This window comes from Rhamphochromis sp. 'chilingali' (genome assembly GCF_963969265.1).
Source record: "Rhamphochromis sp. 'chilingali' genome assembly, chromosome: 22".
Lineage (NCBI taxonomy): Eukaryota > Metazoa > Chordata > Actinopteri > Cichliformes > Cichlidae > Rhamphochromis > Rhamphochromis sp. 'chilingali'.
The window spans coordinates 24843362-24860001 of NC_137950.1; the positions used below are offsets into that span (position 1 = coordinate 24843362).

At 40.7% G+C, this 16640-nt stretch overlaps 1 protein-coding gene across 1 annotated transcript; it reads left to right on the forward strand.

The window, feature by feature from the left end:
* Window positions 1-1241: 1241 nt before the first annotated feature.
* scn4aa (sodium channel, voltage-gated, type IV, alpha, a) lies at window positions 1242-16081 on the forward strand (the record flags this gene model as incomplete). The annotated part of the gene is made up of 26 exons (XM_080873406.1): window positions 1242-1493; window positions 1689-1837; window positions 1897-1977; window positions 2060-2188; window positions 2711-2802; window positions 2921-3211; window positions 3320-3383; window positions 3551-3692; window positions 3803-4000; window positions 5745-5915; window positions 6104-6233; window positions 6716-6954; window positions 7040-7213; window positions 7321-7677; window positions 9866-10348; window positions 10913-10954; window positions 11031-11154; window positions 11271-11425; window positions 11540-11713; window positions 11812-11934; window positions 13014-13295; window positions 13380-13433; window positions 13665-13806; window positions 13970-14067; window positions 14308-14578; window positions 14676-16081. The coding sequence occupies 26 exons, from the start codon at window positions 1242-1244 to the stop codon at window positions 15965-15967; spliced, it is 5709 nt and encodes a 1902-aa protein (XP_080729532.1). The 3' UTR covers window positions 15968-16081.
* Window positions 16082-16640: the final 559 nt, after the last annotated feature.

Here is a 16640-nt window from a genome sequence, read left to right on the forward strand (position 1 = left end):
AAAGTGCTTAGGTGTAGATAAAAGCACTGTGTACTAATGGGTGAATGAGGCACGTAATACAAAACTCCTTGAGGTCTTATTCTGAGAAGAAAGCTGCTATATAAGTACCAGTCCATCCATTTACTGTTGCTGTAAAAGATTGGACTTAGACAGCAACAATACTTTAAACAATGCTTTCCTGCCATTGAAGGGCCCAAAGTGGACCAAGAAAATATCCCCCACACTATTACACCACCACCACCACCAGCCTGAATCATTGATACAAGCCAGGATGGATCCATGCTTTCATGTCCATTGCAGCACAAATCAAGAATGCTTAGACCAGGCATCATATTTCCAGTCTTTTATTATGCAGTTTTTTTGTGTGTGAATTATAGCCTTAAGTTTTCTGTTCTTAGCTGACAGGAGTGCCACCACTGTAGCCCATCTGCTTGAAGGTTTGATATGCTATGTGTTTGGAGGTGGTGTTCTGCATGCCTTGGTTATAATGAGTTATTTGAGTTACATTTGGCACTGAGTGTATCAGCAAATGTACAACAACTCCTAATGTTTACTGGTGTATTTGGTCCATAATTGGTTTGTAAACCATCATTTTGAAGGTTATCGTAAAGTTGCAACAAGTGTTCATAAATCTTTTTTTTAAGGTTATTACATTTATAACATGTATAACATGTTTGTAAAGTAGCAGGCAGAGAAGCAGTTTTATAAATCACAAGACTGTTAAACTACACACTGAGGTTTCAGTCAACCTTTAACCTTTAGTTATTGTTTACATCTGCATCACATTGTGGATCTGATGAGGCTGCTTGAGCTGATTGCAACCATTCAAAACTGCTTTTTAAGTTCCACCTGAATGAGTTTTAGAAGCATCCTTAAAGTGGCTCTCTGCTCAGTGACACTTAAAATAGCACTGCACAAGCTGCACAGAGCAGCCGAGGAGGACAAGAAGTCAGACCCAAGAACCCAAGATGCACAACAGTCAAGACAAACAAGAGTTCACCTGGGCATCTGATGCATATTGTTAGTTAGAAAAGGCAATGTTATACGGGTTATGTAAATTTGTAAAGCTCATGTTTTGATTTGCTTTGTGTTGAAGGTTTTTGTATGTCCTATCTGCATGTGACACCTGGACCTATTTAAAAATCTATGGTTGTTTTATATTCTCTCTGTTCATTCACTGTCCTCCCACCAGCTCCTTCTAGGGAAACCCCGGCAAGGCGGTATCCCTTCGCAATGCAAAGATGGTGCTGCTGCTTCCTCCCCCAGGCACCGATGCGTTTCGCCCCTTTACTCTGGAATCACTGGCGAAGATCAAGAGGCTCGAGGAGGAAAGGAAAAAGGCAGCAGAAGTAAAGGCTGATGACGAGGAACCAGCAACCCCGAATGCTGATCTGGAGGCAGGCAAGGGTCTGCCCATGATCTTTGGGGACCCTCCACCAGAGCTGCTCAACACACCCCTGGAGGACATAGACCCCTTCTATGAAACACAGAAAGTCAGTATGAGCACACATGGAAGAAAAAGCTCTGCTGAAGCACACAAACACATTGCACACTCAGGCTCTAATAAACTCGACTGTATCTTAAAATGTGTCATTGCAGCTCCATGCAGGGTCTCTTAGAGAATTAATTGAAATGTTGTTTTTTGTGCAAAAAATTACAAACTTCATAGATAATTTTGTGTTTTTCAGACATTCATTGTGATCACCAAAGGAAACACGATCTTCAGGTTCAACGCAGAACCGGCGTGCAACATTCTGAGCCCCTTTAGTTTGGTTAGGAGAGGAGCCATCAAAATTCTCATACATTCATATCCTTTTGATTTATTGAGTGTATTTTAGTTTGAATGGTGTGACAGTATTCTTGTACGCTTCCTTAATCCTGACTTAAATTATTTAGCATGTTCATCATGATTACAATTCTATCGAATTGCGTGTTCATGACAATGAGCAACCCACCAGCATGGAGTAAAACTGTTGAGTAAGTAGCTCATCACTGATTATTCACACGTCACACCTCACACAGTAGTTTGGATAATTAATTCTGATTATTTTCTTTGTAGGTATGTCTTTACTGGTATTTATACCTTTGAGGCAACAGTTAAAGTGTTGTCTCGAGGTTTCTGTGTTGGATCTTTTACATTCCTTCGAGATCCATGGAATTGGCTGGATTTCATGGTGATCAGCATGGCGTAAGTATCTGCTTGTGTGTTTATTTAAACTATGTAGATGCATTTGGTAAATAGTTGTTAGTACTTAAATGACAGTAGGAACTCCACCCTTTTTGCTGGTGCAATATAACCACTGAAGGTTATCCAACAAAGACATTTGGTTTTAGTAAAAGATTGACTAAAACCAAATGTTTTTCCATTTGCTTCATTACATCAGAACAGTGTACCTGTCTTATTAGCTGCTAGTGTGGTTCCCTTTTTACACCTCGGCTGTAAAATTCTGATGGGGTATTGTCGTCACCTTGCCGGGAGGGTGGGCAACATAGACACCCAAGTTTGTGAATGTGATAATTCAAGAAGGAAGTCACCTAGGATTTTCAAATTACCACAGGTGTATCTATTAAAAATCGGAAACACACAAACACAGAGTACCGCTGGCCGCTGCCAATGTTTTTGTTTTATTTTTATGTTTTATGATGAGACCTCTGCTTACATCGGGTGGCACGGAAACCATTTCCTTGATATGTTTGTGCCTTTTCCCAGTTACGTCACTGAATTCGTTGACCTCGGCAATGTGTCTGCTCTGAGGACATTTCGTGTGCTTCGAGCCCTTAAAACAATTACTGTGATTCCTGGTATGCGTTCTGTTTTAATATAACACTAATAGTTTAACTCCACTCAGTACACATTATTTTTACTGGTTTTTGAGACTTCCAAATATAGACCACTCATGTATCAATTGTGTTTTGTCAGGTTTGAAAACAATTGTGGCTGCTTTGATCCAGTCAGTGAAGAAAATGGGGGACGTGATGATTCTGACAGTCTTCGCCCTTGCGGTTTTTGCACTCGTTGGTCTTCAGCTTTTTATGGGAAACCTGCGACAGAAATGTGTGCGATGGCCCATCCAAACAAATGACACCATGTTTGAAATCTTTAACGGCACCTCTTCATCCAATAACACAGTGGACTTCAACGACACCATTGGCTTAAATGATACATATACCAACAGCACCTTCAATTTCACTGAATATATTGAAAACTCAGGTATTTTTCATCTAATCTCTAAGTTTTTCATCTGTAATTTTAAATCAATATTGTCCACAGTGGTGTAAAGGTGTAGCTTTTCCAATTTCTTTTTTTGGTTGATTATAGAGAATCACTACTTTCTGGAAGGCAGCCAAGATGCTCTGATTTGTGGAAACAGCTCCGATGCTGGGTGCGTATCACCACAAAGATGCTACAGTGCTAATTTTGTCTTTTATTTGGGGTACTGGAGTTTCAGTCCAGACATGAGCCTTAACTGAAGTTTTAGAAAGGTTGCAAGTGTGATTTGGAGGCTGGGAGTCCAGATGTAGTTGGATAACTTTTCTTCTCTGCTGACAGGAAGTGCCCCGAAGGATACACATGCATGAAGGCTGGGAGGAACCCAAACTTTGGCTACACCAGCTTTGATTCTTTTGGCTGGGCCTTCCTTGCCCTCTTCAGGCTCATGACCCAGGACTACTGGGAGAACCTTTTCCAGCTGGTTGGCTCTTCTTTCATTTGCTTCATTACAGTTTATGCTTTAATTTTAAAAATGTATTGTGAAGAAATTTGTCCTTAGTCCTCGTAGCTTCTTTTCTGTTCTTAAAACAGATCATGAGGGCAGCTGGTAGGACATACATGATGTTCTTTGTAGTCGTTATCTTTCTGGGCTCCTTCTACCTCATCAATCTTATCCTGGCTGTGGTAGCCATGGCTTATGACGAACAGAATCAGGCAACTCGGCAAGAGGCCATCGAAAAAGAGGAGGAGTTCCAGCGACTACTAGAGCAAGTCAAGAATCAAGAGCAGGTAACTTGCACCGGCCTGTTACACTGAAATCAGAATTAGTTCAAAAACTGATTAAAACAAATGGCAAACAAATTTGTGTTCCATTTGCTTGATTTATTATTTTTTCCAAAAACAATCAAAAGCATTTTTGATGCAAGTTTCAAAGACTATTATTGGCAAATAAATCAAACTTATGCACAGAGACAGTATTTACAGTGTTGAACCTCCTTCTTTATATGCAGTTCTTTCTGGCACCGGATGCTTTTCAAGGGATGTGATCTAGGGAGACTCTTGGTCATAGATTCAAACTATTATTTACTTTGCCTTGTGACGTGGTGCTTTTTCCTTCCTGAAAAATGCACTGATTAACACTAAATTCCTCCTGGATGACTGGAAGAGATTGGTCTTTGCCTGGATCAAATTCAAAATAAAACTGAATATGCAAAGTGTATAAGACACAAATATGTGCCACAACAACCACTTTTAACCACAACTATTTGGATTTAGTGTCCCAGCAATCCCTGACTCATTGCCAAATTTATATTACTTTACAATAACTTCCCATGCTGTCCACGTGTTCAAACGTTTAGAGTATTATTACAGGTCAAAACTAGTCTCACCTTCAAGCCTTTTAGCCAAAATCCCAGTACTGGTTTTTGCCATCCTATGGCTCATAGTAAAAACTTTGTTTTCTTCTTTTTATTCAGTATTATCCATCCATCCTTCCACCTTCTTCTGCTTAACCGGGGCTGGGTTGCGGGGGCAGCAGCCTAAGCAGAGAAGCCCAGACCTCCCTCTCCCCAGCCACCTCCTCCAGCTTGTCCGGGGGAACACCAAGGCGTTCCCAGGCCAGCCGAGAGATATAATCTCTCCAGTGTTTCCTGGGTCTGCCCCAGGGCCTCCTCCCTGTGGGACATGCCTGGAACTCCTCAACCAGGAGGGCCCAGTAGGCATCCTTGTCAGATGCCCGAACCACCTCAGCTGGCTCCTTTCGATGTGGAAGAGCAGCGGCTCTACTCTGATCTCCTCCCTGAACTTCTCACCTTGAACTTCTCACCCTATTTCAAAGGGAGATGCCATCCACCCTTCGGAGGAAGCCCATTTCTGCCACCTGTATCCGCGATCTTGTTCTTTCGGTCACTACCCACAGTAGTGTAGCTTTTCCAATTTCTTTTTTTGGTTGACCATAGGTGAGAGTAGGGAATCGCTACCTTATCATGGTGTAGGGAGTTTTGTGTTCCAGGGCTCCCAGGGGCTATGTTGTCCAGGGGCTTCTGCCCCCTGGTAGGGTCTCTTATAGCAAATTGGTCCTGGGTGAGGGACCAGACAAAGAGCAATTCAGAAGACCCCTATGAGAAGAACACCTAGGGAACAGTTCACCCTGCTTGGGATAGGGTTACCAGGGCCCCACTCTGGAGCCAGGTCCGGAGAGTTTGCCCGAGGGCAAGCGTCTGGTGGCCATCTTCCTGACCCATCCTGCAGGAAGACCCATCTTTCTGCAGGACCACCTCCTGCAGGAGGCACCGTTGGGGTCAGGTGCATTGTGAGCCGGGTGGTGGCCAGGAGCGGTGTCCCTGATGGACCGATCCCTGGCTACCAAGACTAGCAGATGGGACATGGAATGTCACCTATTCAGTACTAAATTATAATAAAGTAATATTTTATACTGTAAAATTACAGCCGAGCCATCTTTTAAAGGGTTTTATAAACTGTCCAATGCAATAACAAAGACTTCTTACTGAATGACTTATCTTCTGCCAATCAGGCTAAGATGCTTGGTAGCCAAGGCACTCTAACCAGCAAGAACTCGCTCAGCCATCACACTGGGTCTGATTTGGCAGATGACGAACAGAGCCTTGACCGTGATGAAATTGTCAAAGATTGCAATGGGAGAATTATTCCACGTCTGATGATCAGAGCGCCTACCATGAACGAGGTAAGCTATAGTTAGTGGTGCCTGTATGAGTGTTTTTAAAAACCTTTGCCTTGTCCATCTGCAATTGCATACCTTGACTTATGTGTTTTGAGAAATTCTCAAACTATATTTGTAGCACTTTGGTCAACATTGTTGGATATAAAGTGCGTTTAAATAAAGACTCTATGCTATGCTATGCTATTTTACAGTCTGCCATGGATTATGAATGCAGAGAGAAGTCACTGGGCTCCGTTCACAGCATGCTTCAACTGGATGAACCATGCATGGCAGAGAGAACTGCTAGTGCTCTGACTGTGCTCACTGCAGCTGCCATGGAAGGTACAGCACCAAACACACACAATATTGATATCACACTAACAAAATTAGGATATGTTGTTTAGCTTTGATTAATGTAAGCTGAGGGCACAACAACATAACCTCTATTTTGGGGTAATGTTTTTTTTTTATACTGCGTGGAGAAATCTGGCATCTGGAAGTGTCGGGTGCCACTGGGGGTGAAGAAGAAATACACAAGGCTTAGCATTAGGTGCTCTGGTGTGAGCAATAATTCCTAAGATTATCAAGCAGTTGTTAACATTGTTCATTAATTTATCCAAGGCCGATACAGTGGAGTTGTCTTGAGCTTATCATAACGAGGCTAAATATATTGTGTGTAGCAGAGATTCCTGTCAAACATGGTGTTAAGCTAGATCTATTTCAGCACAGCTATAACCTGAAGCAACAAGACTTGGACTTTAGGTTGAAAGTTTAGGTTTAAGTGAGGTTTAATATTACCTTTTGTTTTCTGCCTCTTTCTCTAGAGTTGGAGGAGGCTCAGAGGCCATGCCCACCTGGCTGGTACAAATTTGCTGACCTTTTCCTGAAGTGGGACTGCTGTACCCCCTGGGTGGTCTTTAAAAAGCGAGTATACTTTGTTGTGATGGACCCTTTTGTTGACCTGGCTATCACTATCTGCATTGTGCTCAACACCCTCTTCATGGCCATGGAGCACTACCCCATGACCCCGGAGTTTGACTATATGCTGTCAGTGGGGAATCTGGTATGTGCTGCCTAACATTTTAAAATACTTTAAAGACATTGCTCAGATTTAAGGGGTGAAAAAAACATTTATCTTTTTTTAAAAGGTTTTTACAGGTATTTTCACAGCAGAAATGGTCTTCAAGCTTATTGCTATGGATCCCTACTACTACTTTCAAGTTGGCTGGAACATATTCGACAGCATCATTGTTACACTCAGTCTGGTGGAGTTGGGGCTGGCAAATGTTCAGGGTCTGTCAGTCCTCAGATCATTCCGTCTGGTGAGACACACTGATTAAATTTCTTTGCATCAGTTTAACACAGTGGAATTACCTGCTCTGCTATTACTAAATGTTTTTATTTATTTTTGTCCCATGTTTGGTGACAGCTTCGAGTTTTCAAACTGGCAAAGTCCTGGCCCACTCTCAACATGCTCATCAAGATCATCGGTAACTCAGTAGGGGCTTTAGGAAACCTGACTTTGGTGCTGGCCATCATCGTCTTCATTTTTGCCGTCGTGGGCATGCAGCTCTTTGGCAAGAACTACAACGACTGCGTGTGCAAGATCTCCTTGGACTGTGAATTGCCGCGCTGGCACATGAACGACTTCTTCCACTCATTTCTTATCGTGTTTCGCATCCTGTGTGGGGAGTGGATCGAGACTATGTGGGACTGCATGGAGGTTGCCGGAACTGGGATGTGTTTAGTTGTCTTCATGTTGGTCATGGTCATTGGAAACCTAGTGGTGAGTCCAACAACTGCATGCTATCTTCAGACTGAAGATTGAAGAAAGAAAGTCTTAGTTATTTCAGTGATCCATCTAGGAGATTGTGAAGTAAATATTTGAGTATGTTAAGGAAAAACTTGTGAAACTTTTTTTTGTTGGAGCTGGAGGAAAGAACTGTTTATGCGGATCAGCCAAAAGATTAAAACAACCTCTCTTATACCGTGCATGCCCCAGTCGTGCAGCCAAGAAAATTTTGACCCATCAGTGCAGGATCACCTGACCTCCTCACCCCTGTGGTTCGAGACTTCAGATCCTCTGTGTTCTGTGGGTTGTTGCATAGTATCCATGGATCAGGCTTGTTATGGCACCTCTCACGGGTGTTTTGAGATTTTTCATGTTCCTCAAGCTGCTCCTGAGCAGTTTTTGTTGTTTGATTGGACTCATTGCCCAACTGGGGATCTAGATGAATGACATGTGTCAGAGTGACATTTATTTCCCAGGAGATTGTTTCAGTCCAACATATACAATTTAACAGAACAGCCTTTGAACTGATTGAGAGTGATGAGGCTTCAGGGTTTGTAATGCTTTCTGAAGAATTCTGAGTGTCTGTAGCATGAAAACGCTGCCCCCTGACCTTTTTATCTTGGCCTCACGAAACAAGGCCATACAGACCATCACTGTCAGACATCATTTCAGCATCATATTTAATGACTAGAGCCAAATCCATTTCCTATCAGGTTATTCATAGAAATGAAAAGGAAATGGCTCATCATCAAGGTTTGAAGTATTGTGTTAGGCATGCTGTGCCAAAATTGTTGAGGCTTCTTGGATCTTAAAGTTACTTACCCACTGTTAAACCTGAGCATGCTTACTTAACACATGAATGTACACTTTTTTCTCTAATAATGAGGCAAATAATATACTTACAAGGTTCATGGGAGGGGGTTTCTATTTAAATCTAATGACTTAAGCTACCAAACAGTGGTTTTGACCTTGAGTATGCGCTAAGATCCGGCTCAAGTAAGCATGCTGCCACTGATGGAACAAACGCGGACAGCTGAGCGAGCACAGCTCAGGTGGCAGTGCGTCTGGGTGTAAAAGAGAAGTCATTTGATAGCAGATTGAACTCTAATCGATGTAGAGGTAATCATATTGAGCCATCAACACCACAGCATATGGAGCAGAGAAGATTTAAAGGGGACTTATTATGTTTTTATTTATTTTATGTCAGAATGGTGGATGATCATTCTGTGTGAGATGGGCAGCCAATTAGAATAAACTTGGCTCAGAGGGAGGGGCTTATTTTGAACTGAGAATCACGCAGAGTATTTTCTTTAGTTGAATGAGCATGAAATCACCACTAGCTTTTATGCATAGTTTTTATTAAACAAATGATAATATAACATCAGCTCAAGCTGCTGGCTGTGCCTTCAGATAAAACCAAAAGTAATGAGTTTTAAATGTTTAGATTTTTTTTTTAAATTTTAATCTATTTTGCAGCAAGAAATTGACTGGGTACATTTCCTATAGGCCACACTGTTCCTCTAAGACAAGGAAGAAATGTCTCACTTCATCAGGTTACCGGAACTGTACAAAGCTAATGGAATTAGCTGACAAATCACCTGAATTATATTCCAGGAGACTAGGAACATGACCCTGAAAAACACTATAACCTCTACCACAGTTATTTTTTCCACTCATCAAAGATCATCAAATCCATTTCCGATCTTTCATTGTCGCGTTTGGTTTTTGTGCAGCTCATATTGTCCATCAGCTTTATTTTCTTATTGACATCTCTGACACTGGAATAAACGAGATGAGCATTCCCACTAGTCCATGTAACCATGATCTCCTGCTAAACCTGGGAAATAGAAGCCGTGAAATCAAATAACATGTTTGAGTAACTAAAGATAGCTGCATCTGAGACAGGAGGCAGACAACATAATATTTACTGATGTGACGTCACAGGAACAATATGGTATATGATGTCTGCTTGAGCTATTCCAAACTTGTGTTTGGTTCAGCAAAGTTAGTACAGTTTTACTCACTAATCACTGGATATAAACTTGATCACTGTTTTGCAGTCGAGTAATGATTCCTAATTCTCACTTCTTTAGGCATCACTTTGACTGTCAAATATTTATTTTCACTAAACAAAATGAACAATAAGAAGCTGTTAATTACCTTCATTACTCTTTGAACTCAGGTGCTGAACCTCTTTTTGGCCTTACTGCTCAGCTCATTCAGTGGAGACAACCTTTCTGCAGGAGAAGATGACGGAGAGATGAACAATCTCCAGATTGCCATCGGCAGGATCACACGGTTCATCGACTGGTTTAAAGCGTTCATCATTCAAACTATCTTGCGGACTCTTGGCAGAAAGCCCAAGGAGCCTGACGAGGGCCCTGCTGATGACGTCGACCCTAAAACGGAAGGAATTGAAATGAACCATTTGGACACCAGTCAGACTTTCAAACTGGCAGATGGGATATCAGATTGCCTAGTTGAAGGCCGGCCTTCTGGATTTATTGTGGATGGAGAGTTTAGTCTTAGTGTGCCAATTGCCCAGGGAGAGTCAGACTTTGAAAATCTGGGAGAGGACGATGAGGATGATGAAGATGAAACCAGTGATTCCAATGATGATAATCACTCTGAGAGTTTAGATGAGGGACATAGCCAGCAGAATACCGTAAGAAAACTTCTTATCCAAAGTCTTATACAGTTTATTTCAAATAATTGCCATCTTGTGATCTATTATTCATCTCAAAATAAGATTTTAACAGCTCTTGACCACCAACGATAAATTGTATTGGTTAATTCATTCATTCATTCATTCATTCATTCACGAGTCCAACTTGACTTTTTTGTTTTCAAATTTGCAGCTAAAATTCAATTAATCAGGAAATATATATCCAGCATAAGTAAAATTCGACTTTGGTTAACAAACTGGCAACATAGCTTAAACATGTATTGGAACTTTGTATTAGGAAATTTACCAAACATTAAAATAAATCCTAACTATCATCAGAATATATATATTTTTGTAACTGTTGGAAATAAGGCAGCAAAGAAAATAATTATTCTCAAAATAAATAATACCGGATGTTGTTCCTGACGTAACCTCAAAGGGATTTGTCTGTGCTCCCAGGATCCCCATAATGTATTTTTGGGACAATAAACTTGTGTGCTGGATGTTTCTCAAACTCCTATGAACGCTTAATAAAGTTTGTTTTCTGTTCGTCTGCTGTTTCAGGAAAATGTGAAAGATCAAATTAGTATCCCAGGAAATATCAAAGTGAGTTAACAGTATTTTCATCTGTGTGATTGCATAAGGCATTTGCATCTGAACTTTAACTGTGATTCTTGTCTAGCTGATGGGTGCTCGGAATAGTGAAGATTCTTCAGTATGCAGCACAGCAGACTATCGACCACCTGAGCCTGAACCGGAAATAGAAGAGCCAGAGCCACTGGAGCCAGAGGCGTGCTTCACTGACAGTATGAACAACAATTTTATTAAATAAGCAAAACTAAAAAGTCACAGAAGTCTTTTTCAGTAGCCATTCTGTAATCTGACATTATGAGGTAATCGCAAACCTTTCCACTTTTCTCAGACTGTGTGAGGCGCTGGCCATGTCTGATGGTGGACATCACCCAAGACAAAGGCAAAAAATGGTGGAACCTCCGCAAGACCTGCTTTACTATTGTGGAGCATGATTGGTTTGAAACCTTCATAATCTTTATGATCCTCCTCAGCAGTGGAGCTCTTGTGAGTGTTGTCATAACAGCAACAAATTTAGAAACGATGACCTTTTTATGATAGCGTTAAGACACTGATCCTGTCATGACACATATCTAGGTAGATAATGTTTTCTTTTGGCAGGCTTTTGAAGATATATACATAGAAAAGCGCCGAACGATCAAGATAATTCTGGAGTATGCTGACAAGATTTTCACCTACATATTTGTCATCGAGATGCTCCTTAAATGGGTTGCATATGGCTTCAAGACCTATTTCACCAATGCCTGGTGTTGGCTAGACTTTTTCATTGTAGATGTAAGTTTCACTGCTTGCCTGTATGTGATAATACATCTCCTATGCCAGAAAGGTTTTGTGATAGCACTTGAATGGGAAATGTTTTGATTCTGCTACAGATTTCCCTGATTAGTTTAGTTGCCAACTGGATGGGCTTCTCTGACCTTGGGCCAATCAAATCCCTCAGAACCCTCAGAGCACTAAGGCCTCTTCGCGCACTATCAAGATTTGAAGGGATGAGGGTAAGTTATTGGCTGCTAATGCTTGTTTCATATGGAATTTGTAATACTTAATGTTAACATTATAATATTTTGAATGGTTAACACTGATTTAGAAGATGCAAACCTGTCATGTTTGATGCACTCTTGTACTAATTTGCCTGGCTTTGTCCAACTGTGTTTGTTGAATGCATGCTTAAACCACAGCTGCTGTAACAGAGGTGACTGAGGTGAGTTTCCCGGAGTCAGTTGACTAACTAATCAATGCATTCACTTAAGTAAGATTATTGTTGTAGCCCTGTGCAAAAGTCTTGAACCACCACTCATTTCTTTCTTTTCTTTTTTCCTTTCCAAGGAGTCAGACATTCTTGTTATTTTAAAGTGTTTTTGAGCAAGTTTTCCTTTGTTTCTGAAGATCTTTCAAAGCTTTTCTTTGGACATTAGCTGCTTTTTCACTCATTTTCAGTCAGGTTCTTGTACCCGACCTTATCTTTCCTTTTATTTTTGTTTATTTGTTTGTTAAGTCACTTAAGATTGACCTATAAATCATTCAAGTATAAAAGATGTATCCAACTCAAAGGATCAGTATTGTGTGTCAACAAATAACAGTTTAGCCAAGAACCAATTTGAATTGTATCTTTAAGCACTTTGTTTCTAGCAGCCTGTTGCAAAAGCACATAATGTTCTCTTTTCTTTAGCTGAGTCTATAAAACATGACATGCAGTCTGGGATCATTTTGGTAGAGAACGAAACAAAAGTCAAGAAGCCTGGAGAACTAGACCAGAGGACTCCTTTTAGGAAACAGAATAAAACTTGCCTAAGAAAGCTCAGACTACAATATAGAAAATAGGTGGCAATGCCAAATATTGACTTGAAATCTTGTTAGGGTTCTAAAAACTCTGTTTGTGACTTACATACTGTGCTCTCATGAATATTTGCACCTTTCAATAAATTGCTCCACCTATTTCCCATCTTGCTAACAAATTATAGAGAAATGTGGGGTGCTTTTGCACAGTACTTCAGGTCTTACAGCTGAATAAATTATTGAATAAATCTGAATATCTATTGCAAAGTTCTAAACAGAGTCTTGTCTTGTGGGGCAGGTGGTGGTAAACGCTCTCGTTGGAGCAATTCCCTCCATCTTCAACGTGCTACTGGTGTGTCTGATTTTTTGGCTCATCTTCAGCATCATGGGAGTTAATTTGTTTGCTGGGAAGTTCTACCGCTGCATCAACACCACATCGGAGGAGCTTTTCCCCATCACTGAAGTCAATAACCGGAGCGACTGCATGGCCATCAAAGAAGCGACACAGGAGGCCCGCTGGGTCAACATGAAAGTCAACTATGACAATGTTGGACAAGGCTACCTGTCCCTACTTCAAGTGGTGAGGTGTTTTGTTTGAGTTAAAGAAAATTAGTAGTCATATTTACTGATACATATTTTAAATAAATGTTTTCACTGACTGCAGGCAACTTTTAAAGGTTGGATGGACATCATGTATGCTGCTGTCGACTCAAGAGAGGTAATGATTTTGTGTCTTTGAAGTTCTGGTGAGCTGCATAAAGGAATTCTCATCTGGGGCAATAAATTGCGACTATGAGTCCAATTACAATTATTTCCTTAGAAGAGCATGTATGCATTGCAATCCGACATTATAAAATATCCGATGAATCAAATGAAGAAAATCTTCCAACCTGTAACTGAGCAAATGATGATGATTAGGCATTTATTCACCTGTATTTTTTCTACTTAGGTGGAAGAGCAACCATCCTACGAAATCAACCTCTACATGTACATGTACTTTGTCATATTCATTATCTTTGGCTCTTTCTTCACACTTAACCTCTTCATTGGGGTCATTATTGATAACTTTAGTCAGCAAAAGAAAAAGATAAGTATAAGACTTTGTTCATCTGAAATAGTGCCTGTGCAAAAGCATTGAGTGTTTTCTTTCCTATTTTCAAGTGTACAATTTTATAACTTTAAACCACATAGACTTGTGACATTATTTAAATTCCTATAATTACGTTTGAATTCTGCTTTTTCCGCACTTTGGAGATGAAGACATCTTTATGACTGATGAACAGAAAAAGTACTATGAAGCCATGAAGAAACTTGGTTCCAAGAAGCCACAGAAGCCAATTCCTCGTCCAACGGTAAGACATTATGATTATTTTAGTTTTCTGTATTAGCAATGCTTTATGTTGATCAGTCCAAGACTGGAAAACTTGCATGTATGAATGACATCATCAGAAGTAATGATGCTTCACTTTGGCATGCATAACGTGGCTATGTTCACCTTTTCTGCACACTACTTGTGTTAACAGGCCAAATGACTTTCCTGGATTTGTATTTCTGTTCCTCACTGCTCTCGATTTGCTTCCTCTCCTTTACAGAACCTAATCCAGGGCATAGTGTTTGACTTCATCAGTCAGCAATTCTTTGACATCGTCATTATGGTCCTCATTTGCCTCAATATGGTGTCCATGATGGTGGAAACAGATGACCAAAGTGCAGAGAAAGAGGATTTCCTCTTTAAGTTAAACGTGGCTTTCATTGTGGTCTTCACTGGAGAGTGTGTGTTGAAGGTCTTTGCCCTGCGGCAGTACTACTTCACCAATGGATGGAACATTTTTGATTTTGTCGTGGTCATCTTGTCAATAGCTGGTGGGTAATTAATGAATTAAAAGTACAGCTGTGAATTGCTAATTTGGTCCAGCAGATATATTGATACATTGTTGCTTTTCTGTGTGTTTTCTTTCAGGTACAATGCTCTCAGACCTAATTGAGAAGTACTTTGTGTCACCAACTCTTTTCAGGGTGATCAGACTGGCCAGGATAGGCAGGATTCTACGTCTTATTAAAGGAGCTAAGGGCATTCGGACGCTTCTATTTGCCCTGATGATGTCCCTACCTGCTCTATTCAATATTGGTCTCCTGCTCTTCCTCAATATGTTCATCTTCTCTATATTTGGGATGTCAAATTTTGCCTATGTCAAAAAGGAGGCTGGGATTGATGATATATTTAATTTTGAAACATTTGGAGGAAGCATTATCTGCTTGTTCCAGATTACAACATCTGCAGGCTGGGATGGACTTCTACTTCCAATGCTGAACCGGGAGCCTCCAGACTGTGATCCAGACTTTGAGCATCCTGGCACGAATGTAAAGGGCAACTGTGGAAGCCCTGGCATGGGCATGGTGTTCTTCTGCAGTTACATCATCATCTCATTCTTGGTGGTGGTCAACATGTATATTGCGATCATCTTAGAGAACTTCAATGTGGCTCAGGAGGAAAGCAGCGATCCACTCAGTGAGGACGACTTTGAGATGTTCAATGAGACATGGGAGAAATTTGACGTTGATGGAACTCAGTTTATTGAGTATAGCCAGCTCTCAGATTTTTGTGATACCTTGCAGGAGCCACTGAAGGTTGCCAAACCCAACCTGTTCCAGCTGATCGAAATGGATCTCCCCTTGGTTGCTGGAGATAAGATCCACTACTTGGATGTGTTGATGGCTGTCACTCAGTTGATCTTGGGAAACACAGTGGAGATGGAAGCAATACGGAATAGCACTGAGGAAAAATTTAAGGATAGCAAAGACACCTTTGCACCAGTTATCACAACGGTGCGCCACAAAGAAGAGCAGAGGGCCGCTGTGGTTATTCAGAGGGCTTACCGCAGCCATCTTCTGAGGCGCTGCTTATGCCATGCAGCTTTTATGCATCGATCTAAGAAGATGGGGAGAAAGAAAGAAGGTGACGATCCACCAGAAAAAAAAGGGTTGATTGCACGAAGGTTAGGGGTTCTCTATGGGAGTAATGCAGAGCTTGCTGAGGAAATGGCGCAAGCAGCTTTAGAAACTTTGGCAAGACAACAGCCCTCTAATCCTGAGGCAATGTCACATTACAGAGAGGCACGGTGCTGTCCAGAAACCCCCGTGCAAAATATTGTCGTTGTTCCTGTAGAAGTCACTAATGAGGTTTTATTGCATTCTGCCCCCAACCAACACCTCTTGACTCTACAAGAAAACCTGACAGAGTCAGTTGTATAGTAAACTGCACAATATAATTATTTGTCTCTTCCCTCTATTCTTTTTTTTTTTTTTTAACAGTGATGGAAACTGTTCTTGTTAATGTATAAGTGTTGCTGATATGCTTTTTAACTCTAGATACAGAAGAGTCTAACTGATGTTTCGAATGCAGTTTTTATCCCTAAACTTAAGAATCTATTCCTCTTTTTTTTCATGCTACATTTAATTTTCTTGGGTATTGAAAGTGAAACTGAAGTGTGTACTGCCAAGCAGGTTCAAAATAACAGGGTTTTTGTGTGCAAAAGTGCGCGTTAACTGCCTTGACAAAACCTACAGGTTCAGTTTTAAGGTTCAGTTCAGTTTTAATGAGTTCAGTTGGTGGTGGTGGTTCACAAGTTAACAGAGAAAGTTGGTTACCAACTTTCTCTGTTAACCCCAGTTTTCTGTTTCAGGCTCAGGGAAATTTGATGCTTTCTTCTACACAAAATAAACAAATTGCCTTGCATCAGTAGGGAGGAAAAGGAGGCAAAATCAAACAAAAATAAAAAAAATATGATGAGAAGAACACACCAGAAAACTGCTAATGTTGTAAATCCACATGAATATATGTGTTTTACCATTCTCGTCAGTTACACATAGGAGGTCTGAAACTTCAAACTATATTTCATCATGATATTGATGAACGATAATGATG